The sequence below is a fragment of the Microtus ochrogaster genome, linkage group LG3 (genome assembly GCF_000317375.1).
Source record: "Microtus ochrogaster isolate Prairie Vole_2 linkage group LG3, MicOch1.0, whole genome shotgun sequence".
Lineage (NCBI taxonomy): Eukaryota > Metazoa > Chordata > Mammalia > Rodentia > Cricetidae > Microtus > Microtus ochrogaster.
Window position 1 is genome coordinate 2,187,435 of NC_022029.1, and position 26,711 is coordinate 2,214,145.

The 26,711-nt window shown below is 41.1% G+C and overlaps 1 protein-coding gene across 2 annotated transcripts in view; it reads right to left on the minus strand.

The window, feature by feature from the left end:
* Slc30a8 (solute carrier family 30 member 8) overlaps window positions 1-26,711 on the minus strand; it is a 33,292-nt gene that overhangs the window by 372 nt on the left and 6,209 nt on the right. The window contains exons 2-7 of one of the 2 annotated variants that reach the window (XM_005360529.3): window positions 22,761-22,957; window positions 14,172-14,318; window positions 9,290-9,443; window positions 5,436-5,586; window positions 2,575-2,680; window positions 1,372-1,506 (exon numbers count right to left, since the gene is read on the minus strand). In XM_005360529.3, coding sequence (XP_005360586.1) covers window positions 1,372-1,506; window positions 2,575-2,680; window positions 5,436-5,586; window positions 9,290-9,443; window positions 14,172-14,318; window positions 22,761-22,957 — 890 coding nt within the window. Of the gene's footprint in view, window positions 1-1,371; window positions 1,507-2,574; window positions 2,681-5,435; window positions 5,587-9,289; window positions 9,444-14,171; window positions 14,319-22,760; window positions 22,961-26,711 lie in introns of both variants that reach the window. The other variant, XM_005360528.3, reaches the window with a different exon arrangement.

The following is a 26,711-nucleotide window of genomic DNA, read 5'->3' on the forward strand; positions in this document are numbered from 1 at the left end:
CTCTGTGTGTGTGTGTGTGTGTGTGTGTGTGTGTGTGTGTGTGTGTGTGTGTATGAGAGAGACAGAGACAGACAGACAGACAGACAGACAGACAGAGACAGACAGACAGAGACAGAGGAAGCAGGAACTGATTGATTTCAGCTTCAAGTGTTAGGTCCTGCCTGATGGGTGAGGTGAGGGCAGAGCCCTCTAAAGAAGCCTTTGGCTCCAACATTGAGCTCTGTCCACACAAGGTGGGGGAACTTGCACATAAAACATCCCTCACTATGCATACTCTTCCTGCCCAGTTACCTCTGTAGTCTAGCAGTCATATGAGCTTCGTTGGGAAGGAGAGAAAAAGACTTGCTAAGAAGCACAACCAGGCTGAGCTATTGTGTCTTACAGAGCCCTGGTCACTAGCCCCCAGGAACCTCCCTTTTGTAGCCCTTGGATTTAATTAGAATTTATATCAAGACAAGTGGCAGGAACAAGAAAGCATTTAGAGCTCCCCACAGGCCTCCCCTAGAGCATCCACCCTCATGGCCATCCTTTTTCCTGGCTGCAAAGTTCCTCCATCATAACCTGATTGTTTACTATATTCTTCCACTTGGGGTGAAATATTTGTACAGAGGATGCTGTAAATTTCCTGGAGTCCTATCTGTGCCCCCTGGAGAAGATGAGGACAACTGACAAAATACAGACGGTCACTGCTGTTCCCGTCCCCTGCCTCTAAGTAACTTCTTTAGTCATTTTTAACAACCTTCCATACTCTCCCTAGCCCGAGCTTTCTCTTAAGAGGAAGAAAACCCTCCTACCTCCCATTCCCTCAGTCTGAAAACTTATCATGGACATAATCCCCATCTACTTGAAAGAAGTAGGCTTGACTCTATTCTATGAAGTGTCTTACATGACCACAGGATCTCTGACCGTCTTTCAGCACATCTATTAGCCTGTAGGAATTTCAAAGCTGACCTTCCCTTTCCCTTCTGTTGTATTCGGGGTCAGAAAACTATCTTTTACACAGGAGATCCATTGAATTTTTTTGTTGTCAAATTCATTCCTATTATTTAGACTGAAGAGGCATCCAGACAAACAGGTAAAGTCATTTTTTTTCTGAGGCCACGGGCTTGAATTTGGGGAGATATTTTAGCCGTTTGTACTATCTCTCTACCCTATGCAATCAGCCCAGAGGATGCCATTGGGATCCTTGTTGCTATGACAACATTGATAAGTGGGTTGGTTTTCAGAGGTGCTGGCTAGAGCAACACATTTTACAGTTGTTTTGACAGACAATAGATAAGTAAGGGCAGCTCTAAAAGGAAGAAAAATGACTGAGTTCTCAGGGTATGGAGAGAATCTTGCCTGGGGTGCTTCCGGAGCTCACTCACTGACCTGTAGCAACATGGACAGAGATGATCACTTGGTTCCCTGTCAGCGACCAGATGTGCAGATTGTGCAGGGACACCACTCCATCAACTGCGAGGATGAGCTCTTTCACGCTGCTGTAGTTCAGGCCCTTTGGAACACCTGACACAGGAAAAATAGGACCCTCGTGTTACTAATATAACCGCGCTTGCTATGAAGGCTAACTCGGCTGCGGTCCTCACCAGAACACCAACCTGCCATCAGTTCCTTCTTTGGTTCTGTACTTCAAATGATTCAAAATCAGACTCTGTCAAAGGATTTGTCACCAATCTCCAGTCCACAGACAAAAGACTCACCAATTTACTAGGCAGCATCCTAGCAATAGTATAATCATCCCTATAATAACATTTAACTAACAGTGATTTTTGTCTTTGCACACGCTCTATCATACATAATGAACAACATAAGGTTGGCATCATAAATCTTGGGTTTGCTTTCTGACAATAATTACTGCAAATTTTCTCAAATCATGAGGCTTCTCTGATCATATACATAGTGAAATATGGGCAATACGAGCAATGCTAGATCATGAATGATATGGGGACTTCATGGAACAAGCCTGTTCTTTGTAAATTATAATGCTATGCAATGTGGATTGCCCAATAAGTCTCTCCAGGAACTGTGCTAAGAGGAACATTGCAATGATATCTTATCATTTGGTTTGCAAAGTTCCCACTGTTTCAGCTGCCCAAGTCAGGAAACAACTTCTGCATCTCAGACTATCACGGTTCACTATCACTCTCTTTGTTCTAAATGAATTAGATATTTTATGGTATTCTTGGGGACATATTTATAACTTTTGCATTATTTGCCCACTAATGTTGTGTTTAGTGTTTATGTTGATATCTTTACTGCATTGTGAAACACAATTTAATATATATGTGTGTGTTTATATAAATATACAAATAGAAATTGTATAAATGTATATATAAATACATACTTATATACATATATGCATACATGCATATATATACAAATCAAAATGGTGTGTGTATATATATATACCATTTCTATTTGATTAATTCAAGCAAAATCAAATATTAAAAGTCTTTATCACTCTAATTTTGCCCTGTAATACAAATAGCAGAGAACATGCAATGAAGTCATCCCTTTATGACCAGAGGGGGAAAGAAGCATCAATCCTAGGAATAATGATGAAAGCCCTCCTACCTTCCATGAGTAAGATGGAGAAGTCTTTTAAGATCATGATGGTACTGACCAAAACCAGGATGGAAAAGATAAATGTACACACTGGATCCGCAATTTTGTAGTCTGGCTGGAAAACACAGCAGCTTTGGTTAGCTGATTTCAACCTTTCTGTCAAGAAGCCTGGTTAATAAACTAAGTAAACCTTTCGGAACGTTTCTTTCTCTGTTTCCCATTTTTCTTCCTGATCCTTGGCATTCAACTCACTGGAAGAATGCTGTTCCTGGGGACTCAGTCACCAAAGAAGTTTTAAATTTCTAGTGACTAAGGAATAGAGGCTTCTAAATGTGTTCCCCATAACTTAGGAATTAAACTCAAACATATTCTTAAGTATGCTCTAAAAAACATACCTGATTCAAATTCATATGAGTAAAAAACATACCTGATTTATTTTTCTCAAATTCATATGAGAACACTGTAGTCATGGAAATGTGTGAAAAGATGGTCATACCAACCAACCCTTTTGAACCTTAACCATGGTAATGCAGGAAAGGGGGATGTCATTTATTTCCACCATTAAAGCCCAAACCAGACATGATTTGATTCTTGAGCCCTCTCTCTACCTCTTTATCCATCTCTCTCCCTACCTATCTCTCTATATATCTCCAGCTCTCTTCCTCTCTTTCCCTCTCCCTCCCTATCTCCCTCTCTCCCTCCCTCCATTGATTGATAATCTTGATATCGGAGAGAAATACACGCCATTCTAATTCTAGTGTTGTAGTGAAGCTCAGGGGCACAGAAATGCCAATGCTCCACTTCCCTTGGGAAATACAACATCAACCTAACTCGAGTTATTTTTTTCTAAAGTTGCTACATGAGATTTTATTAATTACACAGCAAAGAAAGTCATAAATCAAAGCATTTACCAATTACATTGTGCGGGCCCTGGCTATGTGGTTACAGCAAAGCTGGGAAAATCCTACTATAGATCTCAGATGCTATCTAATGACATTCTTAACTTTTGGATCAGTGAACGTTCATGGTCTCTTAAGAATGCCCTGCAAGTTTATTTATTTTTGCATTTTCAATACAGGGTTGCAAGTGTTTTTAATTGAAATAGCTTGTTTAATACAATGTATTCCAATTATTGTGTCCCCTCCCCTAACTCCTCTGAGAGCCTTTCCACTTCCCCATCAACCCAATCCACACCCTTTTTTCCCTCTCATTAGAAAACACACAAGCACCTAAAATAATAGTAATGATAATTAATAACAATAATAATAACAGATAAAATAAAACAAACAGAATAGGCCAAAAAAAAAAAGAAGGAAAAGAGCCAAAGATAAAACTTAACACAAATAGATGCAGAGACATACACATTCACACACAAATCACATAAAAGCACAAAACCAGAAGTATACACACATAAACACATACGCACAGGACCTGTAAGATTAAGAGAAAAGTTCCGTGACAAAGCATTAGGAGACAAATGCCACCGATTTCATTGTGTCACGGTATCTACTGTTGGCAGGGCCCTGTCCTCCAGAATGGTGAGACTCCATTGGAGAACACTAACTTTTCATTTGTGAGTGAATCAATGGAAAATAGCTTCTGGGTTAGGGATGTGGGCTTGTGTCCATGTCCCCTCTCAGCACTGGGACCATATCAGGCCCAGATCTGAGCAGGCCATGTCCTTGCTGCCATAGGCAAGTTAACATGTACACGGGTCCTACTGGGCTTAGAAGGCCTTGTTTCATGGGTATTCTCCATCCCCTCTGGCAAACTCAAACTACTAGTCTTTATGACTTTAAACTGTCTTTGCCTTTGACTTGAAGCTTTCATTTCACTTTAAAAGTTTTTATTTATTTACTGACTTGAAGCTTTCAAGGTGCATTTTCTCCATCTGAGTTCAGAATTCTTTTACTTTGACTTATGTTTTGCTACACTTTAGGAAAAAAACACAATTCTCTCCAAATTGAAAAATCATAATAGCATGATAGGTAGAGGAAGAGCTGAATGCTATTTCTTGCTCCACTCTTTCTGTCCCAACACACATCTCTGTCGGTGAGCACTTACATGTTCAGTGTGGGAGACCCTTCTCCAGTCTCATTTTGCCTGAGATCTCTGCTTTGGGGAAAAGAAGCTCCTTCCACACTGAGAACAATATAATCAGGTCCATGAATCAAGTGCTCTGCCCTTTCCCAGCCAAGTAGTGGACACAAGTCCCAACCTCAGTCAACTGGACACCCTCCCAAGAAATGTGATTCTCCGAGGGCTAAAGAGATAGCTCAGTGGTTAGGAGTGAGTGCTGCTCTTGCAGAGAACCCAAGGTCACTTCCCAGCATTCACATCGGGCTCCAGAGAATCCAACTCCTCTGACCTCTGTGGGTCAGGCACCTGCACTCATGCGCACATTCTCATTCACTATTGGACTAATTTATCAAACAAACACAAATAAATCTTTAAGAAATATGACTCTCGGTAATGATAAAAACAGAAAAATACTTTAGTCGACATATTTATTTCAGCATGATACCCATAGATACTAAAATGTGCCCTTACTTCTACCTTGATTTCCATCTCTGAGTTTTTTCCATAAATTTTAGCCCATTAATATAATTTAAATAAACCAGAGATCTTATCTATTGTTTACATCTAAAAATGCAAGATGTTCAGTTTCACTGATTTACATCTTAACACCATGTCAAACTGAATTTTCTTAAAGACTCAAAGCCCAACAGATAAAGACAGCTCTTTGGAATATAGGGAATATTAAGGTCTCAGAATTTGTTAGTTTTAACGTTGTAAGGTGGTTTGTGCTGGCAAACACGGGCTGCTAATGTTACTGTATTCATAGGATTACTATCATTACTTACACATACCTTGAAGTAGATAATGAGAGCACTAATTAGCACACTGATGCTCTGAAATACATCCCCAAGGGCATGCACAAAGGCTGCCCTGACACTGGCATTAGCTTGTGCATCCTTGTGGTTGTGGCCAAGGTGCCGTTGGTGCAAAATTGCAGTTAGTCTGAAAGAGATCACAATGTTTTGACACACATACAAAAAGTCTTAAAAACATACACGATGGAGGAGTGACTGGTAGCATTCATTATTCAAACTGTTAGGTAGTTAAAATATCAGAGTTTTAAGGTGCATCATGTTGGACTTATATTTGATTGTTAGTCTATTTTAGAACTTTAAAAAACTCTCAAAAGGAAATATTTCAAAAATTCACCTCCATTTTCTGGGTAATTTATCAACATAATGCTATGCTGTTCCACAGTAAAACTGGGAAGCATTATTGCTCTCATGAAACCCAAATCTTGGTCCAATTAGAGGACTGTTGGTTGTCGCCAATGTGCCACTATTGCAGCCCTGAGTATATCTTGCTGTGCTTGTCATTCTGGTTCTCAGGCATTCTAGCTATCCCAGATTATTGGCTGTTTAACTCCCTTGGCAGCTTACATAGAACCTTCAAATACTATGAGGTTTAATCCACAGGGAGGAAGCTGCCAGGTCAATTCTAGATCAGGTCCTCCTTCGTACAAAGCATGTGGTACTTCAGCAATAAGTTTTTACCTTCAAGTTCTGGGAGTCAAGTGAGGACAGCATTAGTTGAAATTCTTGAGGAATCTCTATGTCTCCCTTGACCAACACTCAGAAGGAGGTTTCTTCTGTCTGATACTGATGTTTTGTTATATGGTCTATGGCTTTTGGAGAGAATTTATCAATTTGTGTACATGTGCATGTGAATACCAGAGAACCACCTTGGTTTAGGAGCTATCTACCCTATTTTTTGAGACAGAGTCTCATTAGCTTGAGACTCACTGATTTAGCTAGGCAAGTTGACCAGCAAACTGCTGTCTTTGTTTCCCCAGCATTGAGATTACAAACCACTATACCTAGCTTTTTTCTGTGGCTTCTGGGGGTCAAATTCAGGTTCGCATGCTTGCGGTGCAAGCATATTACTGACTGAGTTATCTATTCTCCTCCCAAAATTAGAATCTTTAATTGTATTTAATTTGGTTCATTTGAGTGATTATTTGAACTATGAATAATTTTCTAACGTCCAATAAAGAGAATGCTGTGTCTGCATATTCATACAGAGAATGAAATCATCTTATCTAGTATAAAGAACTTGTATATATACACACGTATTGCAACGTATTGCAAAGTTTAGCATGACACTTCCAAGCATCCTGAAAGAAATATATTTGGGCAACATATCTGTTAAATCTCAGGCCATCATCAAAAGCAGAATCAAGATACCTACCCAGATTTGATCATTCCACGGCCCAGTTTTCAGACTGTCAGTATCTGGATAGAAATTCACTGTCAACTGTGAGTTACCACTCCACACGCCCCAGATGGCCTGATAGGCAGGCAGTCTATAGATCTTCTAGATCTGTTATTTATGCTCATCACATTGTCAGTCATTCTCTTTCTTGTTTTATTTTAAGATGATGGGGAGCACATATTGAGGCACTGTTAAATGTTTGTATTATAAACTGGGCATGGTATCTCCCTAGCATTTGTGGCAGAGATAGCAAGGATTACACACACACACACACACACACACACACACACACACACACACACACATTTATGTTCATGTCTACTAAAATAGACACTACAGTTGGTACCAGAAGAGGGTCTTGTTTAGATACATACAGCAACTGGGCTGAATTCACAAATTTTACAGAAGCATATTTGCTTCAGGGCTCTGTCTACAACTTTTATCAAGGACTCTTCACGGTTGCTGCTGGAGCTTTCTGTCCTGGTTTGGAGTTCCCAAGGAGGAGACTTACCCCAAATTTCAGTTCAGATATCTCTACATATTCCAACAATCCAGTATCTAGCAGCCCCTGAAACCTACCTACTACTCTCTTCCTGGAGGAAACATTCTAGTCACTCTGTCCCTTTCTCCATAAACAACCACCTGCTCACTTGCTTGGGGAAGGCAGAGCAACCAAGTAGGCTGTCTTTCTAAGGATGGAAAGCACTAGCCATGATCAGGTCAATGTTCACAAGCAGCTGCAATAAAAAGAAAATCCGAATAGTTTCTTTTATGATGATCAAGACCCACCTTAGGGCCCCAGGTTAATATAGCAGGTGGCTACATTATCCACTATCTCTGCATGGGAGTGACACAACCTACATGACATATGTCTCTGGAAATAAAACCTCCATTCTTCCTACTGCCCTCAGGACATACTTTTCTCCTTATGCATTTACCCCCAGTGAGCAGGGCACATGTTCTGAGGGTTTATCTTCTGGAGAAGAGAGATGAACATTCATCTGTCTGCCTTCTTTCTTCCCATGTGAAGCAGAGCTTCAAGAGAGCTCTTGTGGGTGGGACCTAGGCAATGACAGCAGATCGCTGTCTTTAACTTTCAGCTTCATTATGTTGGGTACAAACTAGGAAGCGAAAAATGGAGGTGTCTAAATGTAAGACTCTTACAACAACCCGAGGGAACATTTTCATACTGTACAAGTTAGTATATCTACAAGTTGTGATGATTCCATCATGCTCTCTCTTTTAAAAGAACGCTGTAAGTACCATTTTTATTTCTTCAACCACTGCCATGTCTTTGATGTCAAATCTACCTTAGAATATGCATCAGTTTGTGCTGGAAGACTGGAAGATGATATGTTTGGTATTAGAAGGGTTTAAAATTTTGAAGTTTTGTATATGTGTGAATTTTTACAAAAGATTACCAATTAAATGTGTGTGTGTAAATTTTTACATAAAAATTAACAGTTAAATATCACTGATTTGATGATTCAAAATGCTCCAAGGTCCTGAATTTTGAGCCTAAAGCATACTCCAAAGTTTCAGGTTTCAGAACATTTTAGATTTTGGATCAGGAATATTCAATCTGTATATTATTTCCAATTTACTGAATTAATAAACTACCACAATGCTTTAGGAGTTTCAAATAACATGAATTCATTATCTCACAGTTCTGGAGGTGAGAAGTCTGAAGTAGGTTTGAAAGACTGAGTTCTTTCTGCAGGCAATTGTGGGAGGGATTTCCTTTTCCCAATAGCTTTTCATGCCGCAGTATGTTTTAAGGACAAAATAGAATTTGATGGAAGAAAAAAACCTCCATTTTTGCTTTGGTTGAATAGACGAAGGTGATGGCCCATTTACAAAGATACAGCAAAAGTGACCTTAAAAAGTGACACAGACTGCGCACTACAGGAAGTCATCCCTAAGGTCTCTGTCAACTCAGCCATCTGAGGATTCATTATCTGCTTACCTAACAAGAGCTGAACCATTTGGAAGCCATATCCCATGGGGTCATTAACACACAAGAGAAAGTAGTGTGTAGAGGGAACCTCGACTCCAAATGCATGGATTGAGATTCAGATCCTAATGTCTCACTACCTATTTAACATAGCTGAGCTTCCCTTTCACACTCGATGTGGTTGGAAGATGGCAAAATTCAATTTGATATATGTGTGTATTGTAAGATCCTTTCCCACCCTCTGGCGTGTTGGAAGCTTTCAAATGTGGTAGCTCGTGAAAGTCAATGCTTAAAACTCCTTAATCCATAGTGACCAATACTACTTTAAGTCTTAGTGACACCCTAATACCATGTCAGAACTTTAGAATCTTCGTAGACCCAGGAGATTTTTTTTCTTTTCAATAATATTTCTTTTTAATAATATTTCTCGCAGTAGGACTGAAGATAAGCCCAACAGACACTCGGCATGGGATGACTTACACAATATTGGCTGCCACTGCACAGCCTGAAACGATGATCATGATGCTTGCTTGGATCTGGTAATCGGGATACAGTAGGCGCTCACAGGCAAGGTATACCAGGACACCAGTCACCAACCAGATGCAGAGGACAGACAGCAGGGCCCCAAGGATCTCTGGGAGTCAAATTCACAGCAAGCATCATGAGTATCACCTTCACATCCCCCACTCCCCACCAGAGGACCATAGATTCTTTGATCCTCTTGCCTGTGAAAATGGCTTCATACTGTTTTGTTCCGTGATTCATGAAGCAGAAGTATGAATGGATTTGAGAACTGAGATGAGACACTTTAGCGTTCCACCCATAAAGCACGAACATCAGAATTCATTATGCTTCCTATTACTGAGTAATTTCCAGCAAATTTTTAGAACATATTAATTGCTGCCTGCCCTCCCTTGTTCTCCTTGGGGATTTTAATTTACGCAGGTGCTAAAATGATAGAAGCTTATTAGGGAATGAAATAATGAGATACAATGAGTAAAATGTGTTTAGAAACTCTTAATTTCACCCTAAAACATTTACAGCTTGCCAGCGCCGGCACCTTTAGAGGAATAAGCTAGGAAAAAGGGAAGGCTTCAGCGTGTGGTTTACGCAAATGGCTTTCATTTGCCAACCGGACATATTGTAAACACAGAGGCGAACTCAAAGGTTTCTCTGCACTCCAATGGCTTTTTAAGAGCAACTGCAAGGAAAAGAAACATCAAAATGGAGACATTTGCATGAATATTTGAAGATAAGAGCGATCTCAATGTGCTTGTTTAAGAAACAAAGCCCTTTGGCTCATGCAAGCCTTTCTTAATACCTCACCCTGTTCTTTCATTCAGCCTTGTAGAGAGATTTTAAAACCCACAAGTGTCTAGACATACACTGTGAGCCACTGGTCAGGCAAATTTCCATTATGCTATTCTCTATTCTCAATCCTGCCTCAGTCTGTTGCTGTGATAAGCACCCAATTTAGAAGAGGAATGGGTTCATTTGGCATAACTTCCAGGCCACAGGCTATCACTGAAGGGAGTCAAGTCCAGAACTCAAGCAGGAACTTAAACTAGGAACAGTGGAGGAATGCTGCTTGACAGCTTGTGTTTAGCTAGCTTCCTTATACGACACAAGACCATCAGCCTAGGGAATGGTGTCACCCACAGTAGGCAGGGCCCAACACAGCAATCAAGGGCATCCTCCACAGACATGCCCACAAACCAATCTGGTCTGGGCAATCCCTCGGTTGGGAGTCCCTTCTCAGTTGGCTTTAGGTTGTGTCAGATGACAGTTAACACCAACTACGACACTCCCTTTCCATTATTCCTATATATTAGGTCCTGCAAAAGCAGAATTATGGAAAAAAGCAGAATTATGTACTATTACTCACTATATGGCTACTGCTTCCCTGACCTTTATAGTCATTCATATACAATTTTAATTATTTTGCCATATTCATGTACCACTTACCTTAGTCATTTTGTGTTTTCTCACATTAACTCATATTTATGCTTAGCTTCTTTCTAAAAAGTTAGCCATAAATTATAAGTTTATGTTTCATGCATAATAGAATGCATATGTGATTACTGCCCATGCAACAGTCAAGACATCTGATGGTTCATCTATGGAACATTTTCACACTAAAGGAAGCGCTGATGCTGATATTTAGGATTTGATTTCAAGTATCACAGCCATATGGCATACCAATGACACTTACCTGGTTTTATACAGGTAAGAGTTTCTTTCTCTGTAAGATAGATTTTTAAAGCAATATACAAAGGCAAGTTGGAATGTGTTGGGGCTTGCATTTCACCCCTCAAAGATTTGCGTGTAAAAATGTTATTCTTTAGCAACTCATACTGTTAACTCATTTGAAAATGGTGTCTTTGCACCCAACTAGTTAAGATGCAATCATTGTAGTATAGGGTCTTCCTATCATCAAAGATGACTGGCTTGCTTATTCTAACGGGAAGGGTGAAAAGAGACACGAATACAGACAGAGTGCAAGACGATATCAAGATCAACGCCGAGATATTGAAGCCAAGAAACAACAAAGACTGGCACCAAACCAGCAGCAGTTCTGAGAGAGTTGGGAAACATGCTTTCCCTGACAGACCTCAGAAGAAGGCAACTTCGCTCATGCCTTAATCTTCCGCTTCTGTTCCTCTAGACCTCGGAGGCAGTGTCTCCCTGAGCTGGCCAGTTGGAACCACGGTGCTAAAACAGCTCAAGGAAACACACACCACTGAACAAACTCTCAAGAATTATGATTTAATTAGTTAGATTGTTTAAAGTTCCCTTTGCTGAAATTAATGAGACTCAGCCTAAAAAACTTTCTGCTTGGCCAGAAACAGAGAGTGAATTCACAGATGGTGAGTAGTATAGTTCCCATCCCTGGGGCATCTAAATCAGAATGTTCAAGTTGAGTATGTCCTACCCTAAGCCCCGGTTTGCAAATGTCTATGTGAGAGATGAGCTTGGCCAATAAAGCCCTCACACCAACGTCAAGCATTAACGGGCAGACTAGCAGCTAGTAAGCATTGACAGGGCCCACCTATATATCTAGGCGGTGCTTCACATGGTACCACCAATCATGCGCAGCCATTTAACTAAACATTAGATAAAATTTAAAATGTTGTGATTATGTCATACTAGTCACATTTAGAGTTCTCAATATTTATATCATACACCTTATTTCAAAATGCTTTGCCTAATAGCAAGAGTTGTATTGAACATTCTTGATCTTTCAGACTATTAGGGCTCATAGATTTCTACAGTCAAGGGGATACAGGCTAAGCCAGTGGTTCTCAACCTTCCTAATGATGTGACCCTTTAATATAGTTCTTCATGTTGTAGTGACTCCCAATCATAAAATTATTTTCATCGGTACTACATAACTGTAAATTTTCTACTGTAATGTAAATATCTTGTTTGCAGGTTATCTGATATGTAATCCCCATGAAAGGATACTTCGACACCCTCCCCCTACACACACACACACACACACACACACACACACACAAAGGAGTTGAGAACGACTGGTCTAAACAGTGATGTAAAATTCTGAGTCTACTCTCCCTTAAAAAGAAACCATTCTAGAGAAACAAACCATTCTAATAATACCAGAAAGTGTTGAGCAACAATCAAAAGTTGTGCTGATAAATGCTGAGAGCGTGACAAAACTCACAAGGCTCCCAAGCATGCAGTGACAGCTGAAGTGTTCTCTAAACTTCTTCTCATGAGCTTGGTTGTTGTTTATTTCTCCGAATGTGGAAGGTAAGCCAACCCCGAACACCTGCACCAATAAATTGCTGAAGACAAGCTCGCTAGTATCCTAACCTCAAACACCGATAGTTCACCTTGTCAGTAAACAAGCTGTGGTTTGTGGCCACTCACATCTTTCACTGTGAAGGTTATCCTTGAATTGCCCAGGCATTCCTGCCCAGTCACCTCGGCCTAGACTTCTCAGGCAGTGTGAAATCAAAGAGCTGTAACTATGTATTTCCAAGACTGGCACAAAATATTCCAACAGAAACTCTTCCAGCTAACAGGTAAGCTCCCCCAGCAGAGAGGGAAGATCGAGCTGGGCCAGGTGTGGATGGATGAGAGGATGCTGTATGGAGAACCTTAGCCAACATTTCCCAGAGACTGGCCTCTTCCTGCGCAAGAGCAGGCAGTTGCTCAGCGAAAGAAGCAGCTCTGAGAAATGATGAAACAGTGGATTTTATGTCTCCTCTTGCTTCATGTTGTCAGCATTTTCTTCCTCTCTGTTGTTGGTGGTGATTTAATGAACAAGTAATTCAGCTGGGCCACGCCTTCGCTGACTGGCTGTCTTAGTGTGTTTTCTGCTGCTCTAACGAAGTACTACAGTCTAGGTAATTTATAATGAAAGGATTTTATCTTTAATTTAATTTTATTTTTTGCTCACAGTTCTTTTTTTTAAATATTTATTTATTTATTATGTATACAATATTCTGTCTGTGTCTATGCCTGCAGGCCAGAAGAGGGCACCAGACCCCATTACAGATGGTTGTGAGCCACCATGTGGTTGCTGGGAATGGAACTCAGGACCTTTGGTAGAGCAGGCAATGCTCTTAACCACTGAGCCATCTCTCCAGCCCCATTGCTCACAGTTCTTGATGCTGGGAAGTACCAGACCAATGTTCTTTGAAGTTGGCAAGCATTTCTATGCCACATCATGGCGTGATAAAAAAAAAAGCAAGCAAGCGTTTGTGCGTGAGGCCAGGGGAAGAAATTATGCTGACCTCACCCTTCTTATCGGGATCTCACTCCCACAACAACAGGATGGACCCACTAACGAGAGCACAGCTCTCAGGACCTAATGAAGTTCCCGCCCCCACACTGTGCCAACAGTCATTAAAGGCCAGCATCAGATCCACAGGTAACAATCTAGCTATAGGAATGATTAAAGGCCTTGTGTGACTGAGAAAGCCCCGTATCTCAGGCCCAGCTCCCTGGGGAGAAATCCTTCACTCCCGCCACTCTCTTGGACTCTGGGGCTTTAGTTTGCAATGTGGCAGAAGCTTTGCTGTCAACGTCTCTCTCATGGATTCAGAGTAACTGAGAGAACATATCCTCGTTGTTGCTAGGCAGAGACCCTGGGGATGGCGTAGCTGCTAACTTAGCCACATATTTTTGCAGTCCCACAGGAGAGGAGCTACTTCTATTAATCTGCTGTCAGGTGAATTAATGTTGAGTGCACACATTCCCACATGGTTATTTTAGCCTGAGCACCAAACTCGTGGCCCGGTGGGAATTTTTGAACACGGCTTTGCTCTTTCCCTTCCCCCTCTGTTTTGATTCTGCTGCAGTATGCATTCATCATTGCACAAGCAGGGAACTTTACCTGCTCGGTACCACCCAAAGGTCAGCCGCTTGGAGGGAGGCCGTGATGACAACCACAAGGAAAAGAGGCTGAGCAGAAAGCTGGTCAGGTCAATTAAGAGATGAGCGGCGTCGGTGATGACAGCAAGGCTCCCAGCAAGGTGTCCACCTGTGAGATGCACAATATTGCACAGGGTTGAAGGCCCAGAGTAAAGTTCAACTCAGATGCTTATTACACATTGTTGGCTTACACAACTTGGGAAGAAGAAAAAGAAGCGATCCAAGTCAAATTAACCCACCTTTTCCCCAATTTGAAAAATAACTGGGACCTTAAAAAGTAAATAAAATTGAACATGTAAAAATGAATGTTAAGGGGGCCATTTCTGAGGCTGTGGGAACACAGAAACAGGAATTATGAGGCAAATAGAGACAGCATCTCAACTATACTAGGCAGGAAGCCTTAGGAATAGGTCTCCAAGGACATATGACTGAAGAGGTGTTGGCTAGATTCACAGGGTCTCATAATCCAGACTGTAGACTTGCCCTTCTACCTGGAAAACAGTGTTGGATCTGCCCACATCCTTGTTATCTATTTTGCAGTTTTAGCGTAGTCTTTACTGCCCCCTTTGTTCTGCTGAGTTATGCTACCTAGCTGCACTCAAGAGACATATAATAAATAACGAGAGAGCAGAGCAGAAAGGAGAAACGGAGGCCCAGTGCCGTGGGCCTACCAAGAGCAAAAGCAATCTAACAACCATAGGATAGAGAACCCCAAGCACGTGAGCCCACCTTGCTTTTCTGGGCATTGGTAACATCCCTGTTTCTCCCCTCTGTTTCTCCTTTGAAAAGACTTCCAGCCTCCAGATAAGAAATAAAGGAAAACCATGTCCTTTCCTTCCGGAACAGGGCTTCTTGTTTGAGAGCAATAACCTTTATTACTCTTGCCACCTCTTCCCAGCGAAGAGCGTGAGCTGACTGATGAGTCCTCCCGCAGCTGTTTACTGCCTAGTGTACCGCACAGCGGCGGAGGCTGTCAGTCACCCGACTCTCCATCATCACACTCACCTTGTCTCGCCTAATGATTAAAAAAAATTACCTAGATGGCTCGTAATTGCAATGCTCCCCACAGACTGGTGGCTCGAGCTGTACTTAATAACTGGTTTGTCAGAGTTTAATGGTCTGAAGCAAAGGAGTCTTCAAGCTTGTTACTGAGCTGTCGGGGCAAAAATCGGAATGATTCATTAGCCAAAAGGCAACATTTTGCTAACAAATCAGCTGTCCTTCCAATTACCCTCTAATGTTCCTCTATCTGCCAAACGCAGTCCTGATAATAAAGCTGTGTTAATAATGCATTATTTCTTGCCCGGAGAACGACTACATGCAGATAAGCGGCGTGCTGCAATTTCAGCCATGAGTGATGAGGATTCTGTGCACCACACTGATATTGCCCACTAAGTCAAAGGAAGAACGTCTTGGAGGAATTCCTTAAGCAGGCTCAGCTGGTCTGCAGGCAACTGAGAAGAAAAGAGGTTTGCTTTAGAAGAGGCATGTTAATGTGGAGACCCGGGACCCCACAATCATTTTCCAGCCATCACGACTGGTAATAAGAACTATCCAGAAAACCGTGGGCGCTCCTGAATGCTACACAGCAAACAGTTGGCCAAAGGGAGCATGTGTATTTGCTTCTAAAAGCATGGGGTATTATTGACCATTAATCCAACTCTCCAGTCAGCATTTATTGAGCCCTTGCTGCGCGTGGGAGCATGGGCAAAGTACACAAAGATAAACAATTACAATCCCTTTCTCCGGTGATCTCCTAACACTGCACTGAAGACTTGCCACTGAGCTGGGAACAGAGAGCACTGCAGTATTCCGGAACTTTTCAAAGATGTCCTGAGAATTAGCTAGGAAGTAGTTGGTTTTCACGAGTAAACAGGGACATGGAAACAGAAATAAAAGAATGCACCATTTTTCTGTAAAAATAGGAGACACAGTATATCAGAGAACTATGGGAAATGAGACCTCAGTGGTGGACTAGAGACAACTGGGGATGTATTCCGTGTCAAGCAGAAGAAGTTGAAGGTTAATTTATGATACTTAGAATTTTTAGGCAGACCCAAGGCATATTTAGATTTGTGTTTGAGAAAGATCTTTGCCAGCAATATAGAGGCTGACTTGGAGGGACATGAAGCTGGTGATTACTGCACATGGATCTGAAACCATTATATGATGTAAACTCAGAAAGACAAACATCACATGACCTTTCCCATATGTGGATCCTAGCTTTTAGTGTGTGTGTGTGTGTGTGTGTGTGCGCGCACGCTTGCATGTGTGTGTATGTGTCTGTCACAAAGGGTGTAAATGTGCACAAGCTATGAAACTAGAAAGAAAACATGAGATTAGAGACAAAGAATTATTGAGGAAGAGGGCAATACAACAAGACAAGACAAGACAAGACAAGACAAGACAAGGAGTTGAGAGAATGATGTAGAGACAGAAGGATCTAAGTGGAGAACAGAAACAGATGAAGTGCAGCACACAACAGCTGTCTGTGCTCTATGCACTAACATACAGTTCGCGAGCTTTGGGCAAGGGGCTGGAGGTTGAAACACACACACACACAGACACAGCTCAGACAGAGACATGGACCTCTAGTTACTGGAAGAAGCCCTTTATTCAATAGCACCATGGAGGCTTATAGACCCAACACAGTCACGTGGGCCAACAGGTGAAAACCTTATCCTCTGATCCTCAAGGCAAGGCAACGCATGCTTGTGAAGCAGAGCTGGTAAACAACTTTGACACAGCTTTTAGTAACTCAAATCAGAAGGAAAGTAAAGATCTCTAGCAGGGAAGAGCAGCTGAAGGCCAGGACTCCAAATGGTCCCAACAGTGAAGAGGCACCAGAGATCAAAAACAGCAACAGAAATGTTTCAGAATGCCATAAAGAAACTTAATAATTTTATGCTAGTTAAAAAAACATATAACAGTAATTGCTGAAGGGAAACTCCGGTGATTGCAGGGAGCAGAGTGTTGTTGGTTCTATTCCTAGCCATGGCAAGATAGATGCCGAATGAGCTCAGATCAAGGGGACATAGGCACAGGCAGGCCACAGGCCCGGAAATGGATCGTTTGAGCCCCATGCAGGGAAGATGACAGTAGAACACTGGACCTGCACCTCCTAGTCATAGGCTCCCCCAGATCTAAACAGTTTAAACTCCCATGGTATTTTTCCCTTGGAAGATGAGATACATCGGCAGTATTGAGAAAACAACTGTTCACCGGATGATGCTAGCTTTTGTGGGGGGTTGGATGAGAATGGGCCTCAAAGGTTCCTGTATTTGAATGCTTGCTCCCCAGTTAGTGGAATTGTTAAAGAAGGATTAGAAAGTGTGGCTTTATTGGAGGAGGTGTGTCATTGAAGGTGAGCTTTAAGGTTTCAAATGTCTACAACATTCCTGGTTAGCTCTCTGGCCTCATAGATGTATCTCAAGATGTGAGCTCTCAAACACTGCTCCAGCATCGCCTGTTTGCCTGCAGCCATTTTCTTTGCCATGATGGATTAAAACCCTCTGAAACTGTCAGTCCCAAGATAACTCATTCTTCTACAAATTGTCTTGGCGATGGTGTATTATTCTGGCAATAGAAAAGTACCCCCAAACAGCCTTGCATCCACTACGTGGCTACATCACTGTATGATGTTAATTCATATTTAAGAATTATTTAGCTATTGTATGGGTGGCTTTTTAGTATACTATACTATTTAGCATGATATGCCAAATTTTTGAGTTATTATTTGGCAAGTATTTAAAACATACCACAGTTTTCATGGCTCTGTTTTAAAATTTTCCTAATAGCAGGAACCTCAAAATATGTCTTTGACCTGAATTGAGGTGGTAGGCATAGGAGGGGTTGGATGGGAAAATGGAGGGGGCAGTATGATGTAAATTTTGTGCTCATGTATAAAGTTCTCAAAGGGTAAAATTGTTAAACCAAAAATATTTGTGGGGAATAAAACTGATACAGCCCCTTTGGATATCAGTATGGTGATTTCTCAGAAAATTAGGAAACAACCTACCTCAAGAACCAGCTGTACCACTTTTTGGTATATACTCCAATGATGCTCAATTGTACCACAAGAACATGTGCTCAACTATGTTCATAGCAGCATTGTTTGTCATAGCCAGAACCTGGAAACAACCTAGATGCCTCTTGACCAAAAACCGGATAAGGAAAATGTGGTATGTTTACACCATAGAGTACTACACAGCAGGGAAAACAAAACAAAACAAAACAATGACATCTTGAAATTTGAGGGCAAATTGATGGGTCTAGAAAACATTATATTAAATGAGGTAACCCAGACCCAGAAAGACAAATATCATATGTACTTACTCATAAGTGGCTTTTAGACATAAAGCAAAGAAAAACCAGCCTACAATTCACAATCCCCGAGAACCTAAACAAAAATGAGGACCTTAAGAGAGACATACATGGATCTAATCCATATGGGAAGTAGAAAAAAGACAAGATCTCCTGAATAATTTGGGAACATGGGGACCATGGGAGAGGGTAGAAGGGAAGGGGAGAGAATGAGAAGAAAGTGGAGAAATATATATAGCTCAATAAAGACAACTTTTTAAAAAAGAACTAACAGGCAATGAAAGTGTCCCCTCCCTTCTCAGGGCAGCCAGGACACAGTTCCCTTTGTCCTTGTTAAAAAAAAAATTGTGACCTGGGTCACTATGGTAACCACAGAACAAAGCAAGTAAAAAAAAAAAAAACTAGTAACCAAACATGTGGGTATCACACATTACAGCTACATCTTTCTCTTAGGAAGACAGAAGGTTCTCACTCTCGCATTCCTGTCCTCCTCAGCTTGCTTCAGCTCTCCATCACTGCTAGGCAATAGCATCTCTCCCATCCTTACATCCTTACATAACCCTGAATATGGTACCTCAGATGCCTCTCATTGCCTACTCTCGGTGACACACTTGAGCCTATTTTCTTGAGCTCTCGGTATCTGCATTTCATCTTTTAGAATAGAGATGTGTGCTCATATCTGCAACATAACTCCCCCTTGATGGCCGTCACACAAAGAAGAATTTTTACAAGATGCCAAAACCAGTCCCAGTTTGACAGCTCCAAAGGCCCAAGAGTGGGCATGTTGTGCCTGGCTCTATCACTCCTTAGTTCTTCTGCCACTCATCTGAGCACACTGTGGCGGGCGTCTCCCTAAACGCAGCCCAGTGGCCTGATTCGCTCCTATTCTAAAAACAAGCTCCATGAAAGGACCTGTTTCCCCCAGATGAACCCCCAATCACCATTCTAGCTATGTCTTCGACAAAATCTACTTTAGGAATTCTCTTTCGGTTCTAAGTCATAAAAAGCCTTAAACTAAATTAGCTTAAACAACAGAAAGATTTTTAGTTATTGACTCGTATAAATACAAGCGAATATGGGGATAATTGAGCAGGTGTGTCTTAAGTCTAAGGATCAAAAGATGTTACTAAGGTAGATTATTGAAGGTAGATAAGATATAGGAGGGGCTCTGGGACTACATCATTCCTACATTAATATTTTTGCAGGAGAGAGTGTAAGTTTTTATTCAGTCTCCTTATGTAAAGAAAGGCCAGAGACTCTGAGTATAGGGTCCTCAGGCCAGGCGGACCCAGGCTTGCAGCCATTGGTGGACAGTGAGAAACCAAGCTGAATGGAAGTGTCAGCCTCCCTTAAGCTACTGTGCCTGCATCTCTAAGGGTATTATGCTCTGTTTTGTTTCAGGCAGACATAGGGACATCTGAATGTAGGGCCTGAGAGTTACCACCTCTCGGACCCCAAGAATAACCAATGAGCTATTGCATTGTGCTTTTGTTAGTTTTATTTATTGATTTATAATTTTTTAAATTAAACCATAATTGTATCACTTTTGGACTTCTCTCAAAAAAGGACTTTCTCATTTTATATGAGAAGCTTCGAGGCCTTGCTCAGAATCTGTATCCTGAAGAAGGACCTCCCAGATTCTCCTAAAAAGTTTTGATAATAACCATTTCTTTATCTGACTTCAGGGAATAGGCGTGCTGTGGACTGGGATCTTGAGTGATGGCTCGAACTTTGATGAGAATGGAACATGGATAAGACTTTTATATTTAAAGAAAAAGCTACCAGGAACCTAAAAACATGACGATTATTTTGCAAGGAATGAAAAGTCTGTCTGAGTTAGAACTGAATAATTACGTAAGAATGCAGCAAGAGAAAAATACTTTATATGGCAGACTGATTGTAGAGTATCTGAAAATCCAAAGACAGAATTTTCTTTTCATTTGCCCTAAATAGCAGAAACTTCCAAACTATTGATCTCTTTTTATTTGGGAGAGCCAGAGTGAAGGAGAGCAGAGTGGAGCCGAGCACAGAAGTGGCGTCTGAACCAGTCTCTTCCAGTGGCACATGCTCTTGTCATTTTAGCCCCATGCTCAAGAACATTTCAAGCCAAAGAAGAATGCTGACAATTTGAAAGATGGATGTAGGATGCTAAAAGCCACACTTAGAACAATCAGCTTGATATCGATACAGCTCAAAACTCAGCAAGGACCAGTCAGCATCCATTATATCCCTTTCCTGGTGCAATCACTTCTGACACTGAAGGTAGAACTCACACAGTTGGACGCCCAGGAATCAGAGAGGAGGGGGACTCCATGCGGAGAGCTGCCCAGGCCTACCGCACTCAAAACATTTTGATTTTGAAACAAAACATTTGAAATAGCAAAGGAAGTATCGTAGAAGCGCAGCTGAAAGAAATGAAGGCTCCAAGTGACACAGTTTCATACTACACAAGATGGAAGAGGGGAACGGCCTTCCTCTGAGATCAAGAGCAAACCAAGGAATTCCCTTTAGCCACTTCTATTTGGCATGCTCTGGAGACCTTAACCAGATGAACAAAACAAAGAAATAGAAAGTATTCCAATAGGAAAGGAAGGAGTGAATTTTTTACCTTACCCAGATGAACAAAACAAAGGAATAGTAAGTATTCCAATAGGAAAGAAGGACTAAAAAATTTTATTTGTAGACTCCTTCTTCAACTTATACATCTAAATATACTCTAGGAATATATGTGCATGTGTATATTTATGTGCATACATGTTTGTATATACGCTGTCTGTGTGTGCATTTTTGTGAGATGTTGCTGTATTTAAAGAGGACTGGAACTGCCTATTGTTTCATCAAATTATTTTGCAACTCCATCACACTTTCAGTCTCTTTCCTCAAAATATATAGCATTTGGTATAGAAATACTGATTATTTTTATAAATTTTGATTAAAATGCTGTACATCAAATCTGTGGTTGTTTTGGATTTATTCTAAGGTTTTATCTGATTTTTAAAAACTATGAAGGTCTAAAGAAGTTTCCACAGCTAGAATCAACACAACTTATTCTGGAAGCTAGAAAATGCCATGCAAAAAGGAAATCGGTAAAGCCTATTTTCCTCTATTCTGTTCCTTACTCATTTAGGCTTCTCTTTTGGTAACAGGATTGGTGTAGGCAGTCCTTCTGTCTATGTTTTTCTTTCATTGGTTAATGAATAAAGAAACTGGCTTGGCCTGATAGGGTAGAACAGAGTTTAGGTAAGTGGGGAAAGCTAAAAGACATGCTGGAAGAAAGGAGGCGGGGTCAGAGAGACACCATGGATCCTCTGGAGAGAGACACTGGGAATTTTACCCAGTGAGCCACTGCCACATGACGATACACAGATTAATAGAAATGGGTTAAATTAAGATGTAAGAATTAGCCAATAAAAAACTAGAACTATTGGGCCAAGCAGTGATTTAATTAATATACTTTCTGTGTGGTTATTTTAAGGCTAAGCTAGCGGGGGGGGGGGGGGGGATGAACAAGCGGCCCCCTGTAACACAGGATAAAAAGGAAGCACCTAAGATGTCAGTAACAGTGTGACGGGTAGCAGAGGGAACAGGATTGCTTTTAATCATGGAACTATCTCTCTAATCCTAGCAAAGATTTTTGAGGAGTTGGAAGGAAAATCATTTTCATGATGGGCTTCCATACTGATGAATCATTTCAAGTGTCTGAACATAAGTTTGACAAAATGATTCAAGAATTAAGAAAAAAATATTCATGTCTTTCAATCAATTATTTCCATTTTTAGAATCCCTTTCAAGAAATTAACTAGAAGAGTAGGCAGAATTTTATTAAGATTTCCTTCATTGTATAGTCCAGAAGCAGGAAGAATCTCCCCCAAATTTCTATCAATAGAGAAATGTGATTTACAGTGGAATGTATTGTTTGGAAAGAAACATATTTTTAAATGGTGTTTGATAAAATGGACAAGAGAATTCAGCATGATCCCAGTTATGTAAATGAAAAAAACCCCAAGCGCTGTGCACAGATGAACTATAGGAAATACCTGCAGTGTTATAAGAGGTGATCATTTGCATGATGGATTTTGTTTTTCTTTTATTTTGCAACTCGACTACTATGTGCCTACTGTCATTCTATACATGCAGAAGATATTAACTATTTCTCTTCAAGAACAACTTAGTTGTCCTTCCCATCACGATGCAGGGTCCTGCCGGAGTCTTCCTGGGCGGTACTCACCGACCACCTCTGCCACCATGAAGATGAAGCATATTGCTGAAGCGACACAGAGTCTCCTCTTGGCATGCACTTGCTTGCTTGAGCCGTTCTCTGTGGCCTTGGCGTTGCTGTGGCAGTGATAGATGCCTTCCTCCTCTGGCTGCTCTGGCCTGTCTCCAGGACACCCATCTTCATTCACAAGTTTCTGTCGAAGTTCTCTGCTGAGGACGATTTTGACAGGAGCAAAAGGTGAACACGGTGGCAAGCATGCACCTCCCTGGCAGCCCTACTCACTCTCAACGTAGCTCTTAGGACATTGGCAAATTAGCAAAGGAGTTAGAATTCAGAGTTCTCCTTACATTTCCTTCTGGGTTCACAACTGCTCCCAACCACTACTTTCGTGGAGCTAAGGGAACAGATGGAAACAGAAGGAAAGAAATAGAAATACTTAAGGGCCAGTCTTTCTTTGTTTTTTTTTTTTAAATTTCACTTTACATTCCAGCCACAGTTCTCCCTTGACTTCTCCTTCTGCCCCCCCCCCCCTTGTCTTCCCCTCCCAGCCCACCTTCCATCCACTCCTCCCAATGGGTAGGGACTCCCATGAGGAGTCAACAAAGTCTGTCACATTAAGTTGGGGCAGGACCAAGCCCCGCCCCTCTGCATTAAGACTGAACATTACATCTCACCATAGGAAATGGGCTCTGATTGTTTCATTATGAAAAGATTCTGCATATGGACAGAACCTGCCACCATCATCATGTTAGATGGTAAGGTATAAGCAAATAAACATCAGTAGGCCACAATACCTGTTCAGTGTTGAGGGGCCTGGGGACCCTCGGACACCTCGTCATTCATTACCTCTACTAAATACCCACTGCCAAGATGAAAACTAGATCCTTCTTCTGCTTCCTAAAACAGTAATTATTATTCCTGCTCTAACACAAAGCTTAATTTGAGGACTCCCCTGGGATCATAGATGGGGGACTATTGATAAAATTTACCTCAAATGCATAGTTTCTTGGGTGGGGTAAGTGAGTTTCATAGAGGCAATGTGACTTTCTAAGGTCAAATATGCCGAAACAGGACGACAAAACCCCACTGTTCTCCCACCACACCTCAGACTAGCTGCGGTCTCAATATCAGTGTACCTAATCTGCCAGTGCAGATGACACCGTCCATGGATCTTGAACTAATAGGATTTTTTAAATTCAATAATTTTATTTGAAAACACTAATTGGGTTCTCAGAACTGAGGCTTTTACAATTGGAGCTCTGAAAGTTAAAAATTTAAATTAGCTTCTATTTGAGGGCTTATTTCATTTGGATGATCACCATCTGGAATTAAAAGTCTGATGATCTGGGCTTGTCTAATAAGTATTAGGAGCACTCTAATTATGGTCATATTTGAATTTTTCTGAAAAAAATATTTACATATCATTATGGAAAACCTGGAATTATAAAAAGAGGACAAAGCAGAGAAAAATCACTGGTAATCATACCCCCAAAATACAATTATTGATATCTTGCTAGATATTATAGATATTTTTATACAGTGAGAATCAATATTAGTTAGAATGGTATGACATATGTAAAGAATACAAAAATCATATGGAAAAGTTAATACATGAAAACTGTTGATTCTGCCAATCAAACACCTAGAGGAACCCAAGCGCTGTCTACACAGGGACCCAGAGCCTCTTCTCTCCTTCTTGGCCATTTCTGATCCTAAGACTGGTTTTCTTCCTGGCCTGGAAGGGTTGTCAGAGTTTATCAGCTATATTCCTGGGTTTTCATTGTGCAAGTGGAGAAGTTATCTGCCATACCCCCCACTTTGAGCTCATGAGTTTCAACTCTTGATCTCCAGCCTCCGCAACTGTCTTGGAGGTTTCAAGTATGGGAGCTGGCTGCATATGTGGGCTCTAGGACCAACCTATGAGTTTTGCAACCACTCCTTGATTTTGGCCTCCTTCTCTGTGCTTCTGATAAAATGATGAGAGCCCCAGGTGCAGGCTCCCATCACAAGGGAGCTACTTTGCCATGTCACGGTAGACTGAGATCTCAGGAAAGCTTTTCCACAGCTAAATCTTTCCTCCCTTAAGTTGCTTCTGATGGGTGTCTGTCACAGAAATGAGAAAACCAATATAATATTCTCTCTGAAAACTGCCCCCAAGAGTCTGGAGGTAAACCAATTGTGTCAAATGAGACCCATTTACTATATCCAGAGGGCTATTAGCTCAGACCTCACTACATTTAGCTGCCTAAAATCAACCACGCTGCCTCCCAGAGCTGAGAAGAAAACAAATTTTACACATACACACACCAACTTGGTGCAGTGCGGGCATTGTTTCTATACGATTGTGTGAAGAACAACATGTTTTTCTTTTGGCCTTTTAATTTATACAATTTTAACATTTCTGCCCTAAGTACCTTATCAAAAAGGTATGCCTAATTCAAAATTCATAGGTTTATGCCTGTGTTTTCTTTTAGAAGATTTACAAGTGTATAATGTTAGCACCTACCTTGACGCCTATGATCCATTTTAGTGAAGTTTTTTTTTTTAGTATGGTGTCAGAAATATACACAAATTAATTATTCAGCATGTGAATATTTAGTGCTCTTGCTATTCCTATACAAAAACACAATTACTTTTATTATTTATTGTTTACCACTGCTTTAGAGAACTTACTAAATCCGAAGTTTGTCAGTGTATTCTTTGACATTTTTATATGTAAAATATGTTATCGTTTGCAAATAGAGTTTTCAGTTTTCCTTTCTAACCCGATGCCACTCATTTTGTTTTCTTGCATAAAAGTTCTGGCGAGAATACACAGTGCAAAGCTGACTAGAAGCAGCGATCCTGGGCACTGTTATCTTCTACCTGGTCTGGAATACTGTCAGACTTTCTTCATAATTATAACACTCCATTTTTGGGTTGACAGGAGATTCTCTTTTGGACTGAAGAGATGGTTCAGGACGTGAGTGCTTAGCACTTTGACAGAAGAACTGGGTTTCAGTTCTGAAAACATACATGAGAACTCACAACTTCCTACCAAGTCAGTCAGCTCACAACTACTGCGATTCCAGCCCCAGAGGACTTTAATACCCTCCTCTGACCTCTTCAGTTATGTACACTCAAGTGTACATGTGTACACACATGCACACACACGCAGGCACACACAAAAGTCAAATCAGTATTTTAGTCTGCAATGTCAGGCTATAAATCTGATTGCTTGTGTCTTCTATTTTTATTAGTTAATTAATTTTGCTTTTTTGAGACAAGGTCTCGCTATGTAGCTTTAGGTGTCCCAGACTTACTATGTAGACCAGGCTGGCCTCAAACTCATAGAAATCCACCTACGTCTGCCTCCCAAGTGCTGGCATCAAAGGTGTGCACCACCACGCCCCTCTGCTTGCTTCTTCTTATACTTCACTAAGTGTGGGTCTCCTTCCCTCAGGATCACTGACCACTGGTCCATGAGGGTAGGGGACACGATTTGGATGGCTGTGGATATGATGGACGTAGCCCTTCAGGATAAGACTTCAGTGAAGCAGCTCAACTTTATTCCAAAGTATAGGAACTATACAGGACTGGGGAGTCTGGGAACAAACCCTAATTTGCATTACGTGGAAGACTTCTATCATAAGGCTTTGTATGTGGCAGTAGTGTACAGCTAAGGTTGTAGTACAAGTCTTAGTTACCACGCTTGCAGAAGGGGGAAGGCTTCTAACAGGAAGTTGTGCCAAGCCAAGGTCATGCTAGAGATAAGACAGGCCTCCAGCCTTCCAGACTGCTTTCTGGTAAGGTCAGTCCCCTGGGCTTAGAAAACAGTCTTCAGGAGGATGCCTATATGTTTGTCTTTGGATTCACCTTCTTATTTAGCTTCTCTAGGATTGCGAATTATAAGCTCAATGTCCTTTATGGCTAGAAACCAAATATTAGTGAGTACATCCCATGTTCCTCTTTTTGGGTATG